Consider the following 21,045-nt stretch of genomic DNA (forward strand, 5'->3'; position numbering starts at 1 on the left):
GGGATTTATTTCAACCTCCACAAACTTACGTTGTCATTTTTCTTTCCCATTTGTAAATGTTTATGTAAGGTAAAACCTGATCAACTATAACAACCACAGTGACAACTTTCATTTATTTTAAAATTCTGTCAATAATTAGAGAAGATAAAAATTACAGCTTTGGTTATTTTTGGATACTTTTGCATGTGAAACTGTACTATTAAGACACGTAGAAGCAAAAACCTAGTAAAAACATTTTAAATTTACATTTGGAAAGTAGCGGTTTAAAAGATGCTCAGCAACAATCAGAAGGTATTGTTCCAGCTTCTCTTTTAGCCCAGTTATAAGGTGAACACTTGTTCTTGTAGTGCTTTGTTTGTCAACATTTTCTTCCACGCTGAAGCAGCCAGGCACTTCATCAAATGTTGAGTGTAAAAATAAGCTCTCACAGTCCAAGATTTCAACATCCATAATATCCACCTTATTTGGAAAAAAGCTTAAAGAAATGAAAAGAAAACAGACATTTATATTATTCTTAGCTCTGGAAATACACCAAGTTTTAATATAAATGCTGATCAAACTACATAACCATAAAACAGAATTTAAACATAAAATCTAACCCAAGCTATTTAGTGAAGTGTTTAAAACACATATATTAATCCTTAGCTTTCATTTTTAGGATACATATATTTCTCTGTAACAACAATAAATAAATGCACATTCTGCAAACAATTTTATTTTAGAAAATATATTTTGGCATTGGTTGCATACATGTAAATTAACCAAATGCATTATACATATTTATAAAGCTATATGCATTAGAAAGATTGTCATTATTATTGAAAATTAATTAAATGCATATCCATTTTCTGGCATGTCATCCATTGTAGGGTAAGTCATGCTCATTCACATAGGAACAATTTAGAAAAACAACACAATAACACACTGCCTGTCAAAAGAAAAATGTACAATCACTTTGTAAATAACGTAAGAATGGAAAAACTTAATTCAGATGGCATCCACACTGAGAATTAAACCCTACCTATTCAATCATACTCAGAATAATATCCACTGCAACATCATGTATTTGATTGAACATTTGAGTAAAAATTATCACATTTTACCGTAAAAAATATTAGCAAAAATACATGAAAACTTGCAAAATAATACAAATGGAGTTATGCTCCTTATAACTTATAAATACAGTTTTTATGTGCTTGTAAAACTACGGATTGGGCACATGGTTGATCACATAGAAGCTGTCATCCTGAGATCATAGAAATGAGCTTTGTCCCACACTTGTACATGGGAGACTGCTAAAGGGCTCAAAAGAAGGTAATTCCATGCCAGACCAGGGGTGGCAGGGTGCACTGATCCTTTTCTCTTTTTTACCTGCAGATCAGCCAAGGGAAATTCCGACTAGGGGCCCGATGACGCCACTTCCGGTTCCGGGCCCGATAGCGTCATTTCCCCTGTCTGGCGTTAAAACCGCCATATTCCTTCTATTACCTAAGTTCTGTTTTGGACTCATGTCTACAAAGACCTATTACTCAATTTTGCCATTTTTTTCCAGGCAAACTTTCAAGTATACGTGTAGCTGCCCCAAATCTATTTGTTGTGGCAAGGAGTATCATTTCACAGCTTCTATAAATAAATGTCTTGTAGCAGTCTACAGCAAATAATAGTACTGAATAGCCTACTCTTTTATATTAATACGAAAGGAATGGGTTTCACTGGGTTGGGCACCTATCCCTTAAAAAATACATACATTTAAGGTACATATATTAGTGTGATATACTCTAAAGAAATGGCTTTAATTTAAACCAGAAGGCCTCAGGAATACCCATACAGACACAGTAGGATTACATTTTATTCCTTTTTCAAACTTTATAAAAATGAAAGAACAATATCCAGTTAATATACCTGCAGACAGTTAGGTGTACTGGCTATGTCACTGCAGCTTAAAGTTAAAGTTGATTCTTACAGACAGTTGCATGTACTGGCTAAAGTACTGGAGTTTAAACTTAAAGGTTCAAAGTTAAATACAAGCTGAGTATCCCTAATCCAAAATGCCTAGGACCAGCAGTATGTCGGATATTTTTGGATTTTGGAATATTTGCATAAACATAATAAAATATTGTGGGGGGGGGGGACACCCTAGAACAAGTATGGAAATGCAGCCAAACTAGCTAAATGATGACTCATTCATATATTCATATCACCAACTTGTTATTATTGCAGTGACTTACTCATGGGTAACGAAAAGGAATACATTTAAATCAGGGGATAGCATTTATTTAAAAAAAAAAAAAAAGGGAGGGACTACATACAATCATTCTCACTGTTATGGACGTGGTGACCATCTAAACTAAAAGAGAGACTCTTTTACGGTCTGCTCTAACTCACAATGTTCACCTGGCTACACTACCAACCTGTCGCTTTTCCTTCAGCATACAACTTCTCCACTCTCGTCCTTCTCCACACGAGTGTGGTATTGCTGCAGTTATTGGTTCAGATGACTGCTTACCTCGCCTACCCCCCAACCCCCCCATATCACTCCTACTAGATGGCCAGATCCATTTTTTTCACCAAATTGGGCTATTTTTCAAAAAATTGTGTGGGTCAATGATAAGTGGTTTCTGACAGAAGGTAAATGTTATATATAGGTGCAGGTATGCATTAGTGAGTTTCATTCCGTGGTTAATTGAGGAGCTGGCTGGCTGTGCTGCATACACTTGCGGAGGTGGGCGAATTTGTCAGATGCCTCAATGGTGCCATGGAATGTGCAGTACATCGCACCCATGCTCAATTAGCTAACAGAGTACAAAAAATGCCAGCATGGTCAGAGGAGGAGGATGAATGATCGCAAAAAAGAGATGAGAAAGAGAAAACTGAGCTGGAGGAAAAAAGACGTGAGAAGAGGCAGGAAGTGGAGAGAGCAGGTGCGTGAGCGAACAAACGAGCGAGCGAGAGAAAGAGAAGGCAGGGAGCTGGTAAGAAAGCCCTTTAAGAGGAGTGTGCGGCCAACGTTCAAGGATTGAAGAAGGCAGCTTTTTAAAGTCTAGTATTTGTCAGGAATTGGTAAATCTGTCTTGTCATTTTTATATTTTTTTTAATTGTTGCTTGTTTTTTAGTTTACAAAAGTTATATATATTAAAGTTTAATATAATATTAGTTTGACTTTTATTTATCTGTTTGAAAATGTTTTTCCATTCTTTTTCATTTTACTTCTGGGTCATATCCACGCATTGAAAGTTGTTGCAAAATGACTATAAATTGCTAGGGACTGCCCATCCAGATAATAGCTGATAAATTATGCAGTCGCATGAGCAGCTTTTTCCAAAATACAGATTCAGCCAGAGAACTAGTGCTTGGGAAAAGCTTGGTGTCCAATATTCTGGTTTTGACTGTCACTCCTTTTTCCTGAATGGGTTTTCACCTTAGTGCTTTGGCTCAAGTTATTAAATAGGATTTTTTTTGTTGAACAACATTTGAAACTCCTTTCTTTGATCAAAGTTGAGTCCTCTGGTTAGAAAAAGTAGTTTTTGTACTATGAAAACTTTGTTTCTGAAGTACTTTAATACATAGCCTACCTGATATGATGTGGTAGTTGGTGGCTGGGTGAAGAGATGGATGGTTTCAAAAACAGGAAAAAACTGTATTTGTATACACTTCAATTCCCTGTATACTTCTATCTGTTCTGTGCTTCAAACGTTCTGTATAAGCAGATGTTGTCCAAATTTACTTTTCAGATGTGGTGTTAACCGTAACAATGCCAGTTCATTTCCTTCCTCCAATTTATTATGTGACCTTAAGTAGATCACTTTAATCTGCCAACACTTCAGCTGCAAAACACTTTGAGCATGGAAAAAGTACTCCAAATATATAAAAAAATTTACCATGTATTGTACTGCCAACCAGTGATGATTTACAAGAACATATACCATACTTTCACGTCCACAAGGTATCTACAGTATATATGCTAATGACATTCTGCTGTTCCTAGGAAATGCCCCTTCCGACATTCCTCACATTTTACCATACAAATTCCTTATCAGGCTATAAAATCAACTGAAGCAAATCTGCTTCAGCCGATCTCACTCTTTTCCTTTCTTCATTCCAGTTGTTAACTCTTTCAAATACTTATGAATCACCATTACTCCTTCCATTACTGATATTGTACAGTCAAACTTCTACACTATATTTAATGAAGTAAAACAATCAATGAACTACTGGAATAACCTCTCTCTCTCCTTTCAAACTTGTTTGGCAATCATTCAATTGAATATTGTCCCCCTTTAAACTTTGTCAGCTCAATGCACCCCCTCCACCCACTTTCCTCTTTTCGGATCCAGATCAGATCAGCTATCAGATCACCTATCAGCACTTTTCTATTGAAAAGACCTGCTATCAAACACTCCTTTTTGATTAGATCTGGATCCCTTACAGATTTTGAAATGTTGGGGCATATGTTCTTCGCCTGTTATCCCTATGGCTGAACCGCCACACTTTCCCCTAGCCACTTGTAGAAACAAATCTTGTTTCCCCCCACACTCTGAAACACCTACCATTTATTAGATTTAAAACAAAAAAGGGAGCAGATGAATATAATCTCTCATAAATTATCTTTTACATGTATGGCACAAAGTAGAAAAAGCACCTTGGCTCCACACTGCACTGCCACTGCCTCACACCATTATTTCACAACAGCTCTCTCAACATTGGTGGGCAACCCATCTCTTTCTCGCTTTGGGTTTCTACTGGTATGAGCACAGTCGGCGATTTGTTTGATGGAACTCTGGGTGCCTCTTTTCAGACTCTGAAAAACAAATATTCTATTCCTCCTTCGTTGGTTTTTTCTCTTTACAGGTTAAATCCATTCTCAGGACCTGCGGAATAAATTTCTCTGCCCCAATTACCAGCCACCCATTATTTTACTTCTTTTTCTCGCCCTTGTATTCTATTATGCATTTCTGTTCTATTTGTTCAACTTTGTGACTCCATAACTACATCTAACCCCAGTCACTCAAAAATGGACCAGAGATTTTACCTTATCTATGCCATTGTGTTGGAATACTATTTTTAAAAACATTAAAATTTCTTCTAGAAACTCTAACCACCAACACATCCAATATAAAATTTTCCATAGAGTTTATTATTACCCAGGAAGCGTATCCTGATGGCTTAGCCCCGATTCTCTCTGCCATAGTATGCTCTTAATGCACAGTGTATTTTTTTCCACACGTTCTGGGAATGTCCTACTTTTGGTGTTCTTTGGGCTTCAATTGTTAAGGCCCTCTCCTCAATCTTAACTATCTCTATTCCATGCTCTCCTTCCACTCTACTTCTGTTAGATTTCTCTTCTGTCTCTCTTTCCCTTCACAATCAGCGCATTACTTCATTGGCCACAATAGCGGCCAAAGTTCTAATAGTCTCCCAATGGAAGAATCCCATATATGTCACTTTCTCTGTCTGAAGTCCTCTTTTTACAACTTAGCATTATTAGAACCGTCAGCTGTGTGGATTATTGGGGTACCTGTGCATACTATTAGTAAATGGGAAAATACTATCTCTCTGATCAAGTCATGGCTGACTGCAAACCCTTGATTTCAATCTACCTCTTTTCTATTAGATTTCTTTTCTCAACTGGCCATGTGAGCCTCTGGGCCCTGTCAGTGACTGTGTGTACCATCACTCCTAAATTAGTATCTACTTTCTTAAACAGATCCGGGGTTGGATGGGCACCGGTGGGGGGTATTTTTTTAAATTTCAATATGAAAATGTCTTTTTTTTTGTTACTTTACTGTTTCTTTGACATCAATATAAAATTGATAACCAAAAAAAGAAAAAAAAATTACTGTCAGGTTTACAAGCTAAATGAGAAAGCTGAAGAATGACTTTACTATGGATGAACATCAAACAAACATCCCAATTGGCCACTGAATAGTTTTCTGAAAACAATAGATTTGCACACCAGTGAAAATACAGTTAATAGATTAAATTAAGCAAGGTATTTATTCTGCTATCTAAGCATTCATTTTATGACCTAACTTCGGCATTATTAAAAAAAGAAGCATCCCAGGAGCATGGGGCACAATGCAATAACAAACGTTATATAGGACCTTATTATACTGCAGAAGTCACTACCACACAAAGTGACATTCACTCACAGCAGAAAAATTTAGTTTCAACAGTGTTGTGATGTAAGATTTCGCATATAACTTGATAAATGTTTTGTATGTCTTTATTTATAATTTAGGCAAAGCAATGTAATTTATTGTTACTGGTGAGAGGCATTCGTGTTTGCCACCCCTCCCCCGTACGACTAATTCTCTTTATAATTTTACGACAGGATTTGGGGGATGTCTCATAAACCAGTTTGATAAGTATTTCTCTGCTAAAGTCTTTCAACACGCACAAGGAAGCCAGGTTACATTAACATATGGTTTGTGGGAAGGTGTTAAGATGTTCTATTTCCCCCATTGGTCTAAGGTATGGCTGTTTGGAATTGGCTTGTCTCAGAGGCCTCTACGTACCATGATGTCCTATTGGCTGTAGGGGTTGGACAGAACATCTATAAATGTACGTGCTTAACCTCACAATCTCTCTCTTACTAACATCTGATGAAGACCATCACATCATGAACTGACAAGAACAGCACAATGAAGAGCACAGCTTCAGCCATATTGATGAGGCTTAAGGCCTGTTCTGAAGAAAGCTAAGCACCAATGATGCCTTAACTAGAGACATTATGTAACTACAAGTCTGTGTGCCACCTGAACTACAAATCACCATTTAATCAGGTTGTATGATTACCAATATTCAAACGTACTTTGCATTTTGTTATTATTTATGAATATTATCAGTAATACATTATTTTATGTGTAACTTAACTCCTGCTTGTCTTTCTACTACATCTAATTGCCTGAGGTTATAGATATAGAAAGGAAGGTGGGGATAAGTTATATACAATAATACTTTATAAACAGTGGTTGTCTGTGAGATTAGGCATTCTAAGGCTACATATTAATAATACAATAGGGAAAAGTAAAGTAAAGTAATATATATATATATATATATATATATATATATATATATATATATATATATATATATATATATATATATATATATATATATATATATATATATATATATATATATATATTACTCTACCAAGATAAAAGAAAACAATTAATTTAATATGCATTATATCTGTGTCATATGGAATGAAACTTAAGCACCTTGAAGAAAACCCAAGCAGACATGAGGTAAAAGTCCAAATTGCACCCAGACAATAATAAAGCTGTGAATCAAATCTAGGATTCTGAAGCACCAGGGCTAACTAATGTACAAATTGTTAACCAATGTTCTGTTCAAACAACATTAATACTGTAAAATATTTTAATAGCATAGTGCAGATATGGACAATAGACTGACATTATATTGATATACGAGATTAATCAGTAATGCATTAAAATTTTACAAGGCCATTATTATACAAGATCGTCATAATACAGAAACATTGACACAGAGGTTATGGCATTTCACTGACAAAACCTGTTTTAACAATATGGCCTTCAAATTAACATTCACTTGTTTTTAACATTTTTCTAAAGCATTTTCACTGAAAACATTACAAAACACTAAATACTAGTAAAATGGTATATGTTTTACCTCTCAAAAATATCAGAGCACTTAAACAGTTCCATTCCTCCTCTAGAATCTTTCAGCATCAAAGAAACTAGTATTCTTGGAACAATGTGATGTGGAAAATCCCTGAAAAAATGCATGTTCCATATGTTACATACCAAACCATATTAAATACCCCTGTTCCACAAATATAAAAAGTTAACTACATAATACCCAAGTTTTCTGAAAAAAAATTAAACTACTAAATCAAAGAAAAAAATCAGCAAGCAAAACTAAAAGTCTTATACTCAAGAATATGCCTGATATAAATTTGGAGAACAAACTGCTACAAATGATGCTGCAAAAACAAGGTAGATGTCCTGAACCAAACACCAATAAATGATTTATCATTGCTACCTATGATAACTAGCATATATTTAGCTGAAATATGTAATAGTAAATGACATTACAAATGGGCAACCATGACTTCCTGAATGAAAGAACAAGTTGAACTTACTTGCAGACAATAGGATGTGTTGTGATTAATTCTTCTGTGGTGTCCTCCTCCATTTGATTCAGTAACAGCCATCTCATAATGGTGTCACGAACAGACAATGGTGCATTCCCTTCAAATGATGATGATGCATATTTTGGGCCTGTTTCTAACCATTCAGGAATGGTATACTTAGTCAAAGCTTGAGCAAGGCATTGGGCTGCAGCACTGTAAGAATAAACAAATAACTAACTTCATGTAACAATAAATAACTCCATATAACTTTAGGAACAACTTATTATGAGTTTAGTCTAAAATTATCAATAAAATATCTTGTCGAAAAATCAATGTAATAGATAGCACATTGAAAAATTTTAAATACTAAACCCAGAATAGCAAAATAAAGGGCTACATGATAAGGTATCATAAATGGCATATATTAATAAACTACCTGGCACAATCACAGACTATTAGTCTAGTGTTTAAATCTATGTGCTGAAGCACCAGTTATCCTTTTAATAGAAGCAAAATTGCACTCATGTTAAAAAATTAAAAGAAATTGTTTTATAATAGGTACAGATGTTACAAAACATTATATAGCATTATTTTATTATTATGAATGGTTATTTTTTTCAATTAATATTTTCCATGGTAAATAGCTATTGGCAGATTGTAGTATGGGCTTATTTTACATATTATAAAATGTCTTTAATATGCATTGACAGTACTAGCCAAGCGCCAGAATGACATATGGGGTAAAGAAGGTCCTACCTTTGCTACAGGGTCCGCCCCAAGGGTTGGGTTTTTCTTGCAGCCAACACACATTCTCATTTGAACACCATGTGCCCATTACCCTGCACCATGTATTGAAGGGTGCTCTTGCAACCTCTTTGCCAACTTTTCCTGACTTCATACCACTATGTTGGTGATTGTGTACACCTGACAACTGATGGGCTACCTGTTCTCTAGTGTCTTATGGGAATGAATACCTAGCCTACATATCTCTCGCTTCTATAGTGTTGCCCTTATCCATTCTATTTCCAAGGCACCACACATAACTATTGGGCTTACTGTTTTTAGCAGATCCTGCGCTTACATACCAGCATGTCTAGTTGCTCTATCTTGCCAATGTGGACACACTCTTCACCTGACCTTTGCCAAAATAGTGGTGACCATGTCCCAGCATTTTTTTCCAGACAAAGAGTTCAGAATATGCATGAACTTTCACAAATCCTCTTCTTTCTTGTTTAAGTTACTTAAAGTCACTGCACATAGTGCAGAACAAACAAAGTGTCTAATTTTGTTCACATTTTTAGGTGTTTGATGTGATGACAATCAAAAAGATAAATTATTACTATTATTATTTTTTATTGTTATATCTAACAAGAGCAAAGATTTACTCACTATGATTGTTTACAGGCAGAGCCATAAAACAACTTCCAAAATTCTTTATCCATGGGGATTAGGGTTCCTTTCATTATTGACTGCAACAGCACAAAGCTCTGAATCTCAACCTGAGGGGAGCTAACACAATGTAGTGTCAGCATCCATATCTTGGTCCAGATTTTAATTAGCTCAGGTTTCTGAGAAAATGTTAGGTCCTTCTTGATGCTCTGACAAAATGCAATTTTGCTGAGACACTCTATCACATAGGAAGTCTTCTCCCCTCTTCGTTGCTGTATCAGGATCTGATGCAGAGCTGTTAGAAGGGGAATAATCTCCTTGTTTGGAAGGATGGAAGGATACTTTGAAACAAGCACTGAAGTGATCTGCAACCTTAAAAATCAGGAGGGATTTACAATTATTAATGCAAAAACATTCGCTATGCAACAAGACTATAAAATAAAACACAGTTAATGCTTAAAATGTTAAAGACTGTGATATATTATATATGGTAGTATTGCTGATTTGGCTTAATAAAGATGAAATTAAATGGAGGGAACCATCTCACTTATACCAGCAATCACACTTATGTTCAAATAGTTGATACACCTCCCGAACATACAATTCTTTTCTTCCATGAAAAAATAAGACTACTTATTTACCTAAGTATATAGTTTGTTCCATGCTTTGCTTTCAGGACCTGACAAAGACAGGAAATAAGTACAGTGGAACCTTGGGTCACGACCGTAATTCGTTCCAAAACCCAATTTGGTCTTGACCCGAAGTGATTTCCCCCATAGGATTGTATATAAATACAATTAATCCGTTCCAGACCGTACGAACTGTATGTAAATATATTTTTTTAAAGATTTTTAAGCACAAAAATAGTTAATTAAAGCATAGACTGCACAGCGTAATAGTAAACTAAATGTAAAAACATTGAATAACACTGAGAAAACCTTGAACAGAGAAAAGTAACATTGCAAGAATTCACGTTATAGCCTTAGGAACCGCTCGCTGTAAACACTTTTTTTTTTTTTAATGAGTTTTAAGCACAGGAAAAAACATGAACATTTGAAAAATCCATAATTTAATAAACAACCAAGAAAAGTAACATTGCAACAATGCACACTATGAACCAATCGCTGTAAACAGAAGTGAAGTGGAAGTTAAAATTCAATAGAAAAAAGTCTTCTTTAAATACAACGTTCGAAGCAGTCTCTTTACAAACAAGCCCGGTGCATTCTTTAACTGCCTTCTCGGCCTTACATGGCCAGCCCCCTCTCTCCCTCTCTCGCTCGCTGCACAGGGAGAGTCTGAACACGTGCGGAAATCATCGGGTTTTGTCCAAGCAAAGATTTTTAGTGAAGCAGTATTTAGTTGAATGAGATTAAATCAAATGTGAAAAACTGGCTGTGCAAAAATGTGGGTACCATTGCAATTCTGCTGATTTGAATGTATGTAACTGCTCAATACTGATTACTGGCAACACCAAATCGGTTGGATTAGCTCATTACGCATTAAACTTCATAGACAGGTGTGTCCAATCATGAGAAAAGGTATTTAAGGTGGTCAATTGCAAGCTGTGCTTCCCTTTGACTCTCTTCTGAAGAGTGACAGCATGGGATCCTCAAAGAAACTCTCAAAAGATCTGAAAAAAAAGATTGTTCAGTATCATGGTTTAGGGGAAGGCTAAAGCTAAAAAAAAGCAAAAAGCAAAAAGCTATCTCAGAGGTTTAAACTGTCAGTTTCAACTGTAAGGAATGCAATCAGGAAATGGAAGGCCACAGGCACAGTTGCTGTAAAACCCAGGTATGGCAGGCCGAGAAAAATACAGGAGGGGCATATGCGCAGGATTGTGAGAATGGTTACAGACAATCTACAGATCACCTCCAAAGACATGCAAGAACATCTTGCTGCAGATGATGTATCTGTACATCAATTTACAATTCAGCGCAATTTGCACAAAGAACATCTGTATGGCAGGGTGATAAGAAAGAAGCCCTTTCTGCATTCATGCCACAAACAGAGTCGCTTGCTGTATGCAAATGCTCATTTAGACAAGCCAGATTTTTGGAACATTTTGCTTTGGACTGATGAGACAAAAATTGAGTTATTTTGTCATAACAAAAAGCGCTTTGCATGGCGGAAGAACAGCACCACATTCCAAGAAAAACACCTGCTACCTACTGTCAAATTTGGTGGAGGTTCCATCATGCTGTGGGGCTGTGTGGCTAGTTCAGGTACTGGGGGCCTTGTTAAAGTTGAGGGTTGGATGAATTCAACCCGATATCAACAACTTCTTCAGGATGATGTTCAAGCATCAGTCACAAAGTTGAAGTTACGCAGGGGTTGGATATTCCAACAAGACAATGACCCAAAACACAGTTCGAAATCTACAAAGGCATTCATGCAGAGGTGAAGTACAATGTTCTGGAATGGCCGTCACAGTCACTTAAATATCTTTGAAAATCTATGGGAATGATTTCAAGCAGGCTGTCCATGCTCGGCAGCCATCAAATTTAACTGGAGAGATTTTGTATGGAAGAATGGTCAAAAATACCTCCATCCAGAATCCAGACACTCATCAAAGGCTATAGGAGGCGTCTAGAGGCTGTTATATTTGCAAAAGGAGGCTCAACTAAGTATTGATGTAATATCTCTGTTGGGGTGCCCAAATGTATGCATCTGTCTAATTTTGTTATGATGCATATTGCATATTTTCTGTTAATCCAATAAACTTAATGTCACTGCTGAAATACTACTGTTTCCATAAGGCATATATTAAATGGAAGTTGCTACTTTGAAAGCTCAACCAATGATAAACAAAAATCCGAAGAATTAAGAAGGGTTTCCAAACGATTTCATATGACTGTATATACACACACATACATTATATATATATATATATATATATATATATATATATATATATATATATATATATATATATATATATATATATATATATATATATATATATATATATATATATATATATACACACAGTACAGGCCAAAAGTTTGGACACACCTCCTCATTCAATGTGTTTTCTTTATTTTCATGACCATTTACAGCACTCCATCACTCTTCTTCTTGGTCAAATAGCCCTTACACAGCCTGGAGGTGTGTTTGAGGTCATTGTCCTGTTGAAAAATAAATGATCGTCCAACTAACCTGACTTCTGCACAACACAACTGCTGGTCCCAACCCCTTTGATAAAGCAAGAAATTCCACTAAATAACCCTGATAAGGCACACCTGTGAAGTGAAAACCATTTCAGGTGACTACCTGTTGAAGCTCATCGAGAGAATGCCAAGAGTGTGCAAAGCAGTAATCAGAGCAAAGGGTGGCTATTTTGAAGAAACTAAAATATAAAACATGTTTTCAGTTATTTCACCTTTTTTTGTTAAGTACATAACTCCACATGTGTTCATTCATAGTTTTGATGCCTTCAGTGAGAATCTACCAATGTAAATGGAAATGAAAATAAAGAAAACACATTGAATGAGGAGGTGTGTCCAAACTTTTGGCCTGTACTACATATATATATATATATATATATATATATATATATATATATATATATATATATATATATATATATATATATATATATATATATATATATATATATATATATATATATATACATACATACTGTCAGGGATGCCAGGGGCCATGACCGGCCGGGGCGCCAGGAGGGACGGAAGAGGGTCAGAGCCCTGCCTGGATCCGTGGGGTTTGCCTTCCGGGTTGCTTTGGGGCCCGCGGGTCAAGGGCATGGAAGCCCTTCCCTGTAGGGGCCCGTGGTCACCGCCAGGAGGCGCCCCAATGCCTTGGGGACTTGTTTCCCCAGCACTCCCGCCACACCAGGAAGTGCTGGGGAAGACTGGAGGATACCGGAGAGCTGCGGAGAACAGCGGCACTTCCGCCACGCTGGGGCGTGGCTAGAGGAGGAATGCCGGGAACACCTGGGGCTCATCCGGGTCCTGTATAAAAGGGGCCGTCTCCCTTCATTCGAGGCTAGAGTCGGGTGGAAGAAGGACGAGGCAAGAGGAGTTGTGGAGGCGGCCCGAAGAAAGGCATTGTGGCCAGGAGTTTGAGGACTATTTGGGGTTTGTGCACGTGACTGGGTCTTTGTGACCACTATTGTTGTGTAAATATTGTAAATAAACGTGTGGTGGTGTTTCAAACAAGATGTCCGCCTGTCTGTGCCCGGGTGGCGTTCACATCTGGCATAGTCGGCAGGATGCTCCGCCTGTTTCAAGGCGGAGACCTGATCAAAAACATATTGATGTGGGCGGCCGGTGCAGCAGGGACCCCACCCACGTACGCTGGTGCTGCGTGCACACAGCCCGCGGGTAAAGAACCCCACGGACGCCAGGGGTCCGCAGGAAGGCCATGTTTCCCTGATGCGGGCAGGTGGCGTGCCTACAACGAGTGCAGCGGTCTCCTACAAGCAGGCCGTTGCTGAAGGAGCCCGGGACCGCATGGCGTCAAGAAAGGCCACGCCGAGGAAGTGTCCTCGGTTTGACGAGTCCGGGAAGGTGAGTTCCCTGCCTAGCGGCAGCCGGCCCATGGGGACGGGCGTGTTTTCTCTTTGCAGGCAGGGACCTCCCGGATCCGCGTCGGTGGCAGGCGCATGCTGGTCTGCGGGGCTCCGGCAGCGTGGCGGCAGCGCGAGGGCTGTGGAGGAGGAGGCGCTGCAGCTCGAAGGCGCTGGCAACAGCAGGGCTGCCGGCAGGCCCGTCGCCACCGCAGAAGGGGAGGCAAGATGGCCGCGGACCAGAAGTCCCTCCCCTGACAGGCACGCGATTGGGCGGTGTGTCTTGCGGGCCCGCCGATGACTGCAGAGAGGCGGGACCAAGGAATGTCCATCACGGGCAGGGGAGACCGATTGGGCGGAGGAGAGGCCCACAGGAAGTGGCGGCGCTGGAGGCTGACAGAAAGGTAGGCTCCGTCGCTTCACTTCCCGTCTTTGCCGGCTGCTTTGGCGGAGCTGGGGTGTCCCTTCAGCCCGCCGGGCAGCGTGTGTTACAGGTGCTATGTGCCCTCCGGGCTGAGGTGCTGGAACTGGAGAGGAAGGCTCGCTGGCGCTGAAACGTTCAATCAACAGCGGGGCGGCGCGACGCTGGAATCTCCAGCGGAGAGGTACAGCGGAGACGGTGAGTACAGCCGACTCCGTAAAGCATACGGGAGGGTCTGCTGAAAAGGCTGTGATGACAGCGATCAGTTCGAGTAAGCAGCCCTCCGACAGGAGTGCGGCGCCGCGGCTGTATCTTGTGGCGAGGGGAGTCCGTGAGGGCGCTGAATGGACACGGGCTGCTAAGTGCCCGGGTCCTAGCGCCCTCCGCCCGAGTGGCTGCGGTCTTGCGCCGCACTATAGGGACGCAGAGCGGGACAGAGCGCCTTTTATTCCATAAGGAGTCTCAAACCGTCATGGCGTCCCAGAGTGAAGCGGTGCCGGCGACTCCATCATCGAGAGGAACCACGGAAGCGCGGAGAGGGTGCCGATCAGGCAAGTGCGGGGTGATTGGAGGGAGCGCTGCCGTGCATGGCACGAGCTGGGTGCTGGCAGCGGTTCTGCCCCTGTGTTCTCTTTTGTAGGGGCCGGACCCGGGCGGGCTGAAGGAACCCCTTCGTGGCGGAACAGCCCTCTGATGTCGGGCCGTCAGCGGAATGTTCTCTCTGCCGGTGCGCAGCTGCGCTCACAGCTGGAGGAGCCTACGGGGGAACGAGTGGCTCGGACCAAAGGCGCGGAGGTCTCGGAGGGGTGCCGATCGAGGAGGCCCGGGGTGTCGGTAAAAGGGGGGAGCACAACCTGTGCGAGGCACAGGGATGCACCAAGGGCTGGTGCTCGGATTGTGTCTCCGCCCTGTCCCTGCTAGGAGTGCGGGGCCGGACCCGGCTATCCTCGAGTGGGGCCCGTTTCGGGGCTCTGCTGCCCTCGCGGGACAGGTCGCTCTTGCCCACGAGTGGTCTTCGCTGGCTGTGGGGCACTGTCAGGGATGCCAGGGGCCATGACCCGGCGGGGCGCCAGGAGGGACGGAAGAGGGTCAGAGCCCTGCCTGGATCACGTGGGGTTTGCCTTCCGGGTTGCTTTGGGGGCCACGGGTCAAGGGCATGGAAGCCCTTCCCTGTAGGGGCCCGTGGTCACCGCCAGGAGGCGCCCCAATGCCTTGGGGACTTGTTTCCCCAGCACTCCCGCCACACCAGGAAGTGCTGGGGGGAAGACTTTGGAGGATACCCGGAGAGCTGCCGGGAGAACAGCCGGCACTTCCGCCACGCTGGGGCGTGGCTAGAGGAGAATGCGGGAACACCTGGGGCTCATCCGGGTCCTGTATAAAAGGGGCCGTCTCCCTTCATTCGAGGCTAGAGTCGGGTGGAAGAAGGACGAGGCAAGAGGAGTTGTGGAGGCGGCCCGAAGAAAGGCATTGTGGCCAGGAGTTTGAGGACTATTTGGGGTTTGTGCACGTGACTGGGTCTTTGTGACCACTATTGTTGTGTAAATATTGTAAATAAACGTGTGGTGGTGTTTCAAACAAGATGTCCGCCTGTCTGTGCCCGGGTGGCGTTCACAATACATACTAGCAAAATACCCACGCTTCGCAGCGGAGAAGTAGTGTGTTAAAGAAGTTATGAAAAAGAAAACATTTTAAAAATAATGTAACATGATTGTCAATGTAACTGTTTTGTGACTGTTATGAGTGTTGCTGTAATCAAGGATTTAATTATCATTATTTCTTTCAATCAGGTTCGTATTTGGAGGATGTGTTGTGTTCAAGTTACATTCCGTGTTTGTCTAGTCTATCCCTGACCATCTCATCTTCGTTGTCAACCGTTGTAAAGATAACAGGTTTCATTCATCGAAGTGATCACTACCCAAATCGGTACTCATGAATCTAAGATGTTTAACAGGCATTCCCGGTATTAAGTTGTGGATTTGCCTGCGAATATTTAGTGACAGCATGTTTATGAACGTAATTTAAACTTTAGCTTTACACCTTGCTTTCCTATTGATATGTCTACAAAGGCATGTTCAGCGTCAGAGGGTTGTTCCTTTCCTACTGCATTAGTATCACGTGAGCCGCTCGGAGTACATGCATCGAAGGTTCTCAGCCGTGCTTGTGCTATCTTGTGCGATCTTGCAATGTCCATGGCTTTATTTAATGTTAGCTCAGACCCGGCACTTAAAAGTTTCTCTCGCACTTTTGCATGAGTTTGTGCCAAACACTATTCAATCCCTGACCATCTCATCTTCGTTTGCATAAGCACAGTCCTTCACCCGCGAATATTTAACGGCAGCGTGTCTATTGGATTGCTGCTGACAGACGGTTTTATATGGGCAGGCACTCAATTACGTGGGAGGCGTGATGATGGGGGATGCAACTCCGCCTCTCACGGCGAACGAGCTGCAGGCTATGGCCGTATATATGTAACTAAGTAGGTTCCAGTTATGACCATTACGCGTAGAATTTCGAAACAAAACCTGCTTAACTTTTGTAAGTAATCTGTAAGGAATGAGCTTGCCAAATTTCAGCCTTCTACCTACACAGGAAGTTGGAGAATTAGTGATGAGTCAGTGAGTCAGTCAGTGATTCAGTCAGTCAGTCAGTCAGTGAGGGCTTTGCCTTTTATTAGTATAGATATTGTCACACACATGCAAGTAGGAGGCAGCTAAAGGGTCTGAGTAAATGTAATAAAACATCTGACCAGGGGGTGGCAGAGTGCACTGACTGTCTTTCTCAGTTCCCTACAGACCTTTCCTGGAAAATCCTACAAGGTTCTGGCGTCTCAGAAGACATCACTTCCTGTGCCAGTCCCTTTGCTGACATCACTTCCGGCACCGGGCCCTTTTCTGATGTCACTTCCAGTCCAGACGACATCACTACTGATTCCGGCCCTTTTGTCTCTTGTGGTCATTTCTGTTTTGGACTCTGTTCTATGCACATTGTGCTACTTATTTCGAGTTTTGCAGAGGGGAAAAAACAATATATAGGTGGCTGCCCCAAACCTTTATGATGTTTGGATTCTTTCTTGTCACAATGACGTAGTCGGCAGGATGAACTCCCAGAAGAAACCGGGACACAAACTAATAGGAAACCAGGTAGAAAAGTACTGGGGCCGAGTTTCTAGGGTGGGAGTGCATTTGGGGGTCAGGAAGGACTCAGTACAGGCTCCGCTCCCAAAATACAAACCCGGGCTGGTAACTTACCAAGTGGAGAGTGTGAAAGGGAAGCATAGACATAGGCTGGTTTCTGGAGATGAAACGAAAAGGGCTTATTATGCTCTCTCGGAGGAGAGAGCTGAGCCGCCCATTGGGACTAAGGTAATATGGGCTATCCCTAAGTCTAGCAGGCAAGAAGAATAAAGAAATGGGAGTTTGATCCGGAAAGATCGATCCAGGAGCAGGCAATAACCCTCTGGAAGCAGGTGGTCTTATGGCTAAGGCCATTTGAATTGACCACCCGTCAAATAGTGCAGCAGGTCGCCTGCTTTATTTTTTTACAGGGCCTTCTCAAAAAATTTGCCCAGCCAGACTGGGGAGATTTCCATTCAATGGAAGAGCTTATACAGCTCATAAAACCACCCATGCCAGCTTCGAAATCTGGGAGAGCAGAACAGTCCTCTAGTGGATTTCCTAGAGATTATGTCCTACAAAATAAGTCTCTTCCACATAAATCAGAGCCTGTCTCTGAGTTCCTGGGCCGCCGTGCATGCAACCTACCCGGGAAAGAGGCGGGATGTAGGTGGAGGGCGGGAGCTCTAGGCAACCCCCTGACGTTATCAAATATGGGACTTGTAGTCATTAATGGTTATAAACTAGAAGCCCTGTTTGATTCCGGCAGCAACATTTCCATTGTTGATTGCCGATATAGTGGGTACGGAAAGTATTCAGACCCCCTTCAATTTTTCACTCTTTGTTATATTGCAGCCATTTGCTAAAATTATTTAAATTAATTTTTTTCCTCATTAATGTACACACAGCACCCCATATTGACAGACAAAAAAAAGAATTTTTGAAATTGTTGCAGATTTATTAAAAAAGAAAAACTGAAATATCACATGGTCCTAAGTATTCAGACCCTTTGCTCAGTATTTAGTAAAAGCACCCTTTTGAGCTAATACAGCCATGATTCTTCTTGGGAAAGATGCAACAAGTTTTTCACACCTGGATTTGGGGATCCTCTACCATTCCTCTGCCATTCCTCCTTGCAGATCCTCTCCAGTTCTGTCTGGTTGGATTGTAAACGTTGGTGGACAGCCATTTTTAGGTCTCTCCAGAGTTGCTCAATTGGGTTTAAGTTAGGGCTCTGGCTGGGCCATTCAAGAACAGTCACAGAGTTGTTTTGAAGCCACTCCTTCGTTATTTTAGCCATGTGCTTAGTGTCATTGTCTTGTTGGAAGGTAAACCTTCGACCCAGTCTGAGGTCCTTAGCACTCTGGAGAAGGTTTTTGTCCAGGATATCCCTGTACTTGGCCGCATTCATCTTTCCCTCGATTGCAACCAGTCGTCTAGTCCCTGCAGCTGAAAAACACCCCCACAGCATGATGCTGCCACCGCCATGCTTCACTGTAAGGGACTGTATTGGACAAGTGATGAGCAGTGCCTGGTTGTCTCCACACATACCGCTTAGAATTAAGGCCAAAAAGTTCTATCTTGGTCTCATCAGACCAGAGAATCTTATTTCTCACCATCTCAGAGTCCTTAGCAAACTCCATGCGGGCTAGGCTTCCGACAGGCCACTCTGCCATAAAGCCCTGACTGGTGGAGGGCTGCAGTGATGGTTGACTTTCTACAACTTTCTCCCATCTCCTGACTGCATCTCTGGAGCTCAACCAGTGATCTTTGGGTTCTTCTTTACCTCTCTCACCAAGGCTCTTCTCCCCCGGTAGCTCAGCTTGGCCGGACGGCCAGCTCTAGGAAGGGTTCTGGTCGTCCCAAACGTCTTCCATTTAAGGATTATGGAGGCCACTGTGCTCTTGGGAACCTACAGTGCAGCAGAAATTTTTTTGTAACCTTGGCCAGATCTGTGCCTTGTCACAATTCTGTCTCTGAGCTCTTCAGGCAGTTCCTTTGACCTCATGATTCTCATTTGCTCTGACATGCATTGTGAGCTGTAAGATCTTATATAGACAGGTGTGTGGCTTTCCTAATCAAGTCCAATCAGTATAATCAAACACAGCTGGATTCAAATGAAGGTGATCTCAAGGATGATCAGAAGAAATGAAAAGCACCTGAGTTAAATATATGAATGTCACAGCAAAGGATCTGAATACTTAGGACCATGTGATATTTCAGTTTTTCTTTTTTAATAAATCTAAAACAATTTCAAAAATTCTTTTTTTTGTCTGTCAATATGGGGTGCTGTGTGTACATTAATGAGGAAAAAAATTAATTTAAATAATTTTAGCAAATGGCTGCAATATAACAAAGAGTGAAAAATTGAAGGGGGTCTGAATACTTTCCGTACCCACTGTATCTTACCGCGACAAACAATTCAAGAAAAGACCAGTATAAAATGCATACACAGAGAAATCTGTATGTACAATACAGCCCTATGTTTCATCAGTCAGGGAGGATCGGTAAAAAAAAAATTCCCATGGCAGTCCACCCAAATCCTCCTTTTCTAGTGATTCTGGGGCGGGACTGGTCTGATAACAATTGTGGTAAACTATTGACTACTCTCAAAAAAAACCTTAGCACTCGTTATAGATGGGGATAACTCGTCTCAAGCTCTCTCCACACCGTGTACAAAGCCAGCGGAGAGAGATACAGAAGCCCACGAGGAGGACGGGGAGACTCCTGGACTGTTGCAGGCGAATACATCATTCACCTGTGCCTCAACGAGTCTGGAGGAATCCCCACCCCTTGAGGTCAGGCCAGACCCTCTCTCCGAGATACACTTTCAGTTTAGGAAAATGCCAGCTTCTTTCAAAAGGGAGCAGTGGAATGATGACTCCCTAAAATTTGCAAAGAATGCAGTGGTCCTCGTCAATGGCCAACGCACACATCAGCCCATTCGAAACACTACCTCTCTTTGTAATCGAAAATTATCTATTATATTGGGTCACGGAACATGGTTGGGGGGAAATCCAGAAACTGTTCTTAATCCCACGAGCCTACCGGCGGCAGTTTTGTGAATTAGCACACGCCCACCTCCTTGGAGGACATTTGGGCTCCAAAAAAACTTTAGAGCGGGTCAAACTCAGGCTTTATTGGCAGGGAATTAACAAGTTGGTTCTGCGTTTTTATATTTCTTCTCCAAAATGTCAATTACGGCAAATTCCTAGGAGGGACCATGCTCCTCTCGTTCCCCTTCCCTTAGTTGATGTCCCCTTTGAAAGAATCAGTGTCGATATTGTAGGACCTTTAGAGCCCTCAGCCCGAGTAATAAATATATATAAGTCCTCGTGTATTATGCGACCCGATACCTGAAAGCTGTTCCCTTGTGCTCAGCTACATCTAAAGCAATTGCACGGGAACTAGTAGGGGTCTTTGCAAGAGAGGCATCCCTAAAGAAGTCCTAACAGACCAAGGGACGCCTTTTACC

At 41.5% G+C, this 21,045-nt stretch overlaps 1 protein-coding gene across 2 annotated transcripts in view; it reads right to left on the reverse strand.

Annotated features, from left to right (window-relative positions):
- atm (ATM serine/threonine kinase) overlaps window positions 1-21,045 on the reverse strand; it is a 184,802-nt gene that overhangs the window by 122,376 nt on the left and 41,381 nt on the right. For both annotated transcript variants that reach the window (XM_039744508.1, XM_039744509.1), the window contains exons 10-13: window positions 9,509-9,880; window positions 8,129-8,332; window positions 7,657-7,758; window positions 247-475 (exon numbers count right to left, since the gene is read on the reverse strand). In XM_039744508.1, coding sequence (XP_039600442.1) covers window positions 247-475; window positions 7,657-7,758; window positions 8,129-8,332; window positions 9,509-9,880 — 907 coding nt within the window. The remainder of the gene's footprint in view (window positions 1-246; window positions 476-7,656; window positions 7,759-8,128; window positions 8,333-9,508; window positions 9,881-21,045) is intronic.

The sequence above is a fragment of the Polypterus senegalus genome, chromosome 2 (genome assembly GCF_016835505.1).
Source record: "Polypterus senegalus isolate Bchr_013 chromosome 2, ASM1683550v1, whole genome shotgun sequence".
Lineage (NCBI taxonomy): Eukaryota > Metazoa > Chordata > Cladistia > Polypteriformes > Polypteridae > Polypterus > Polypterus senegalus.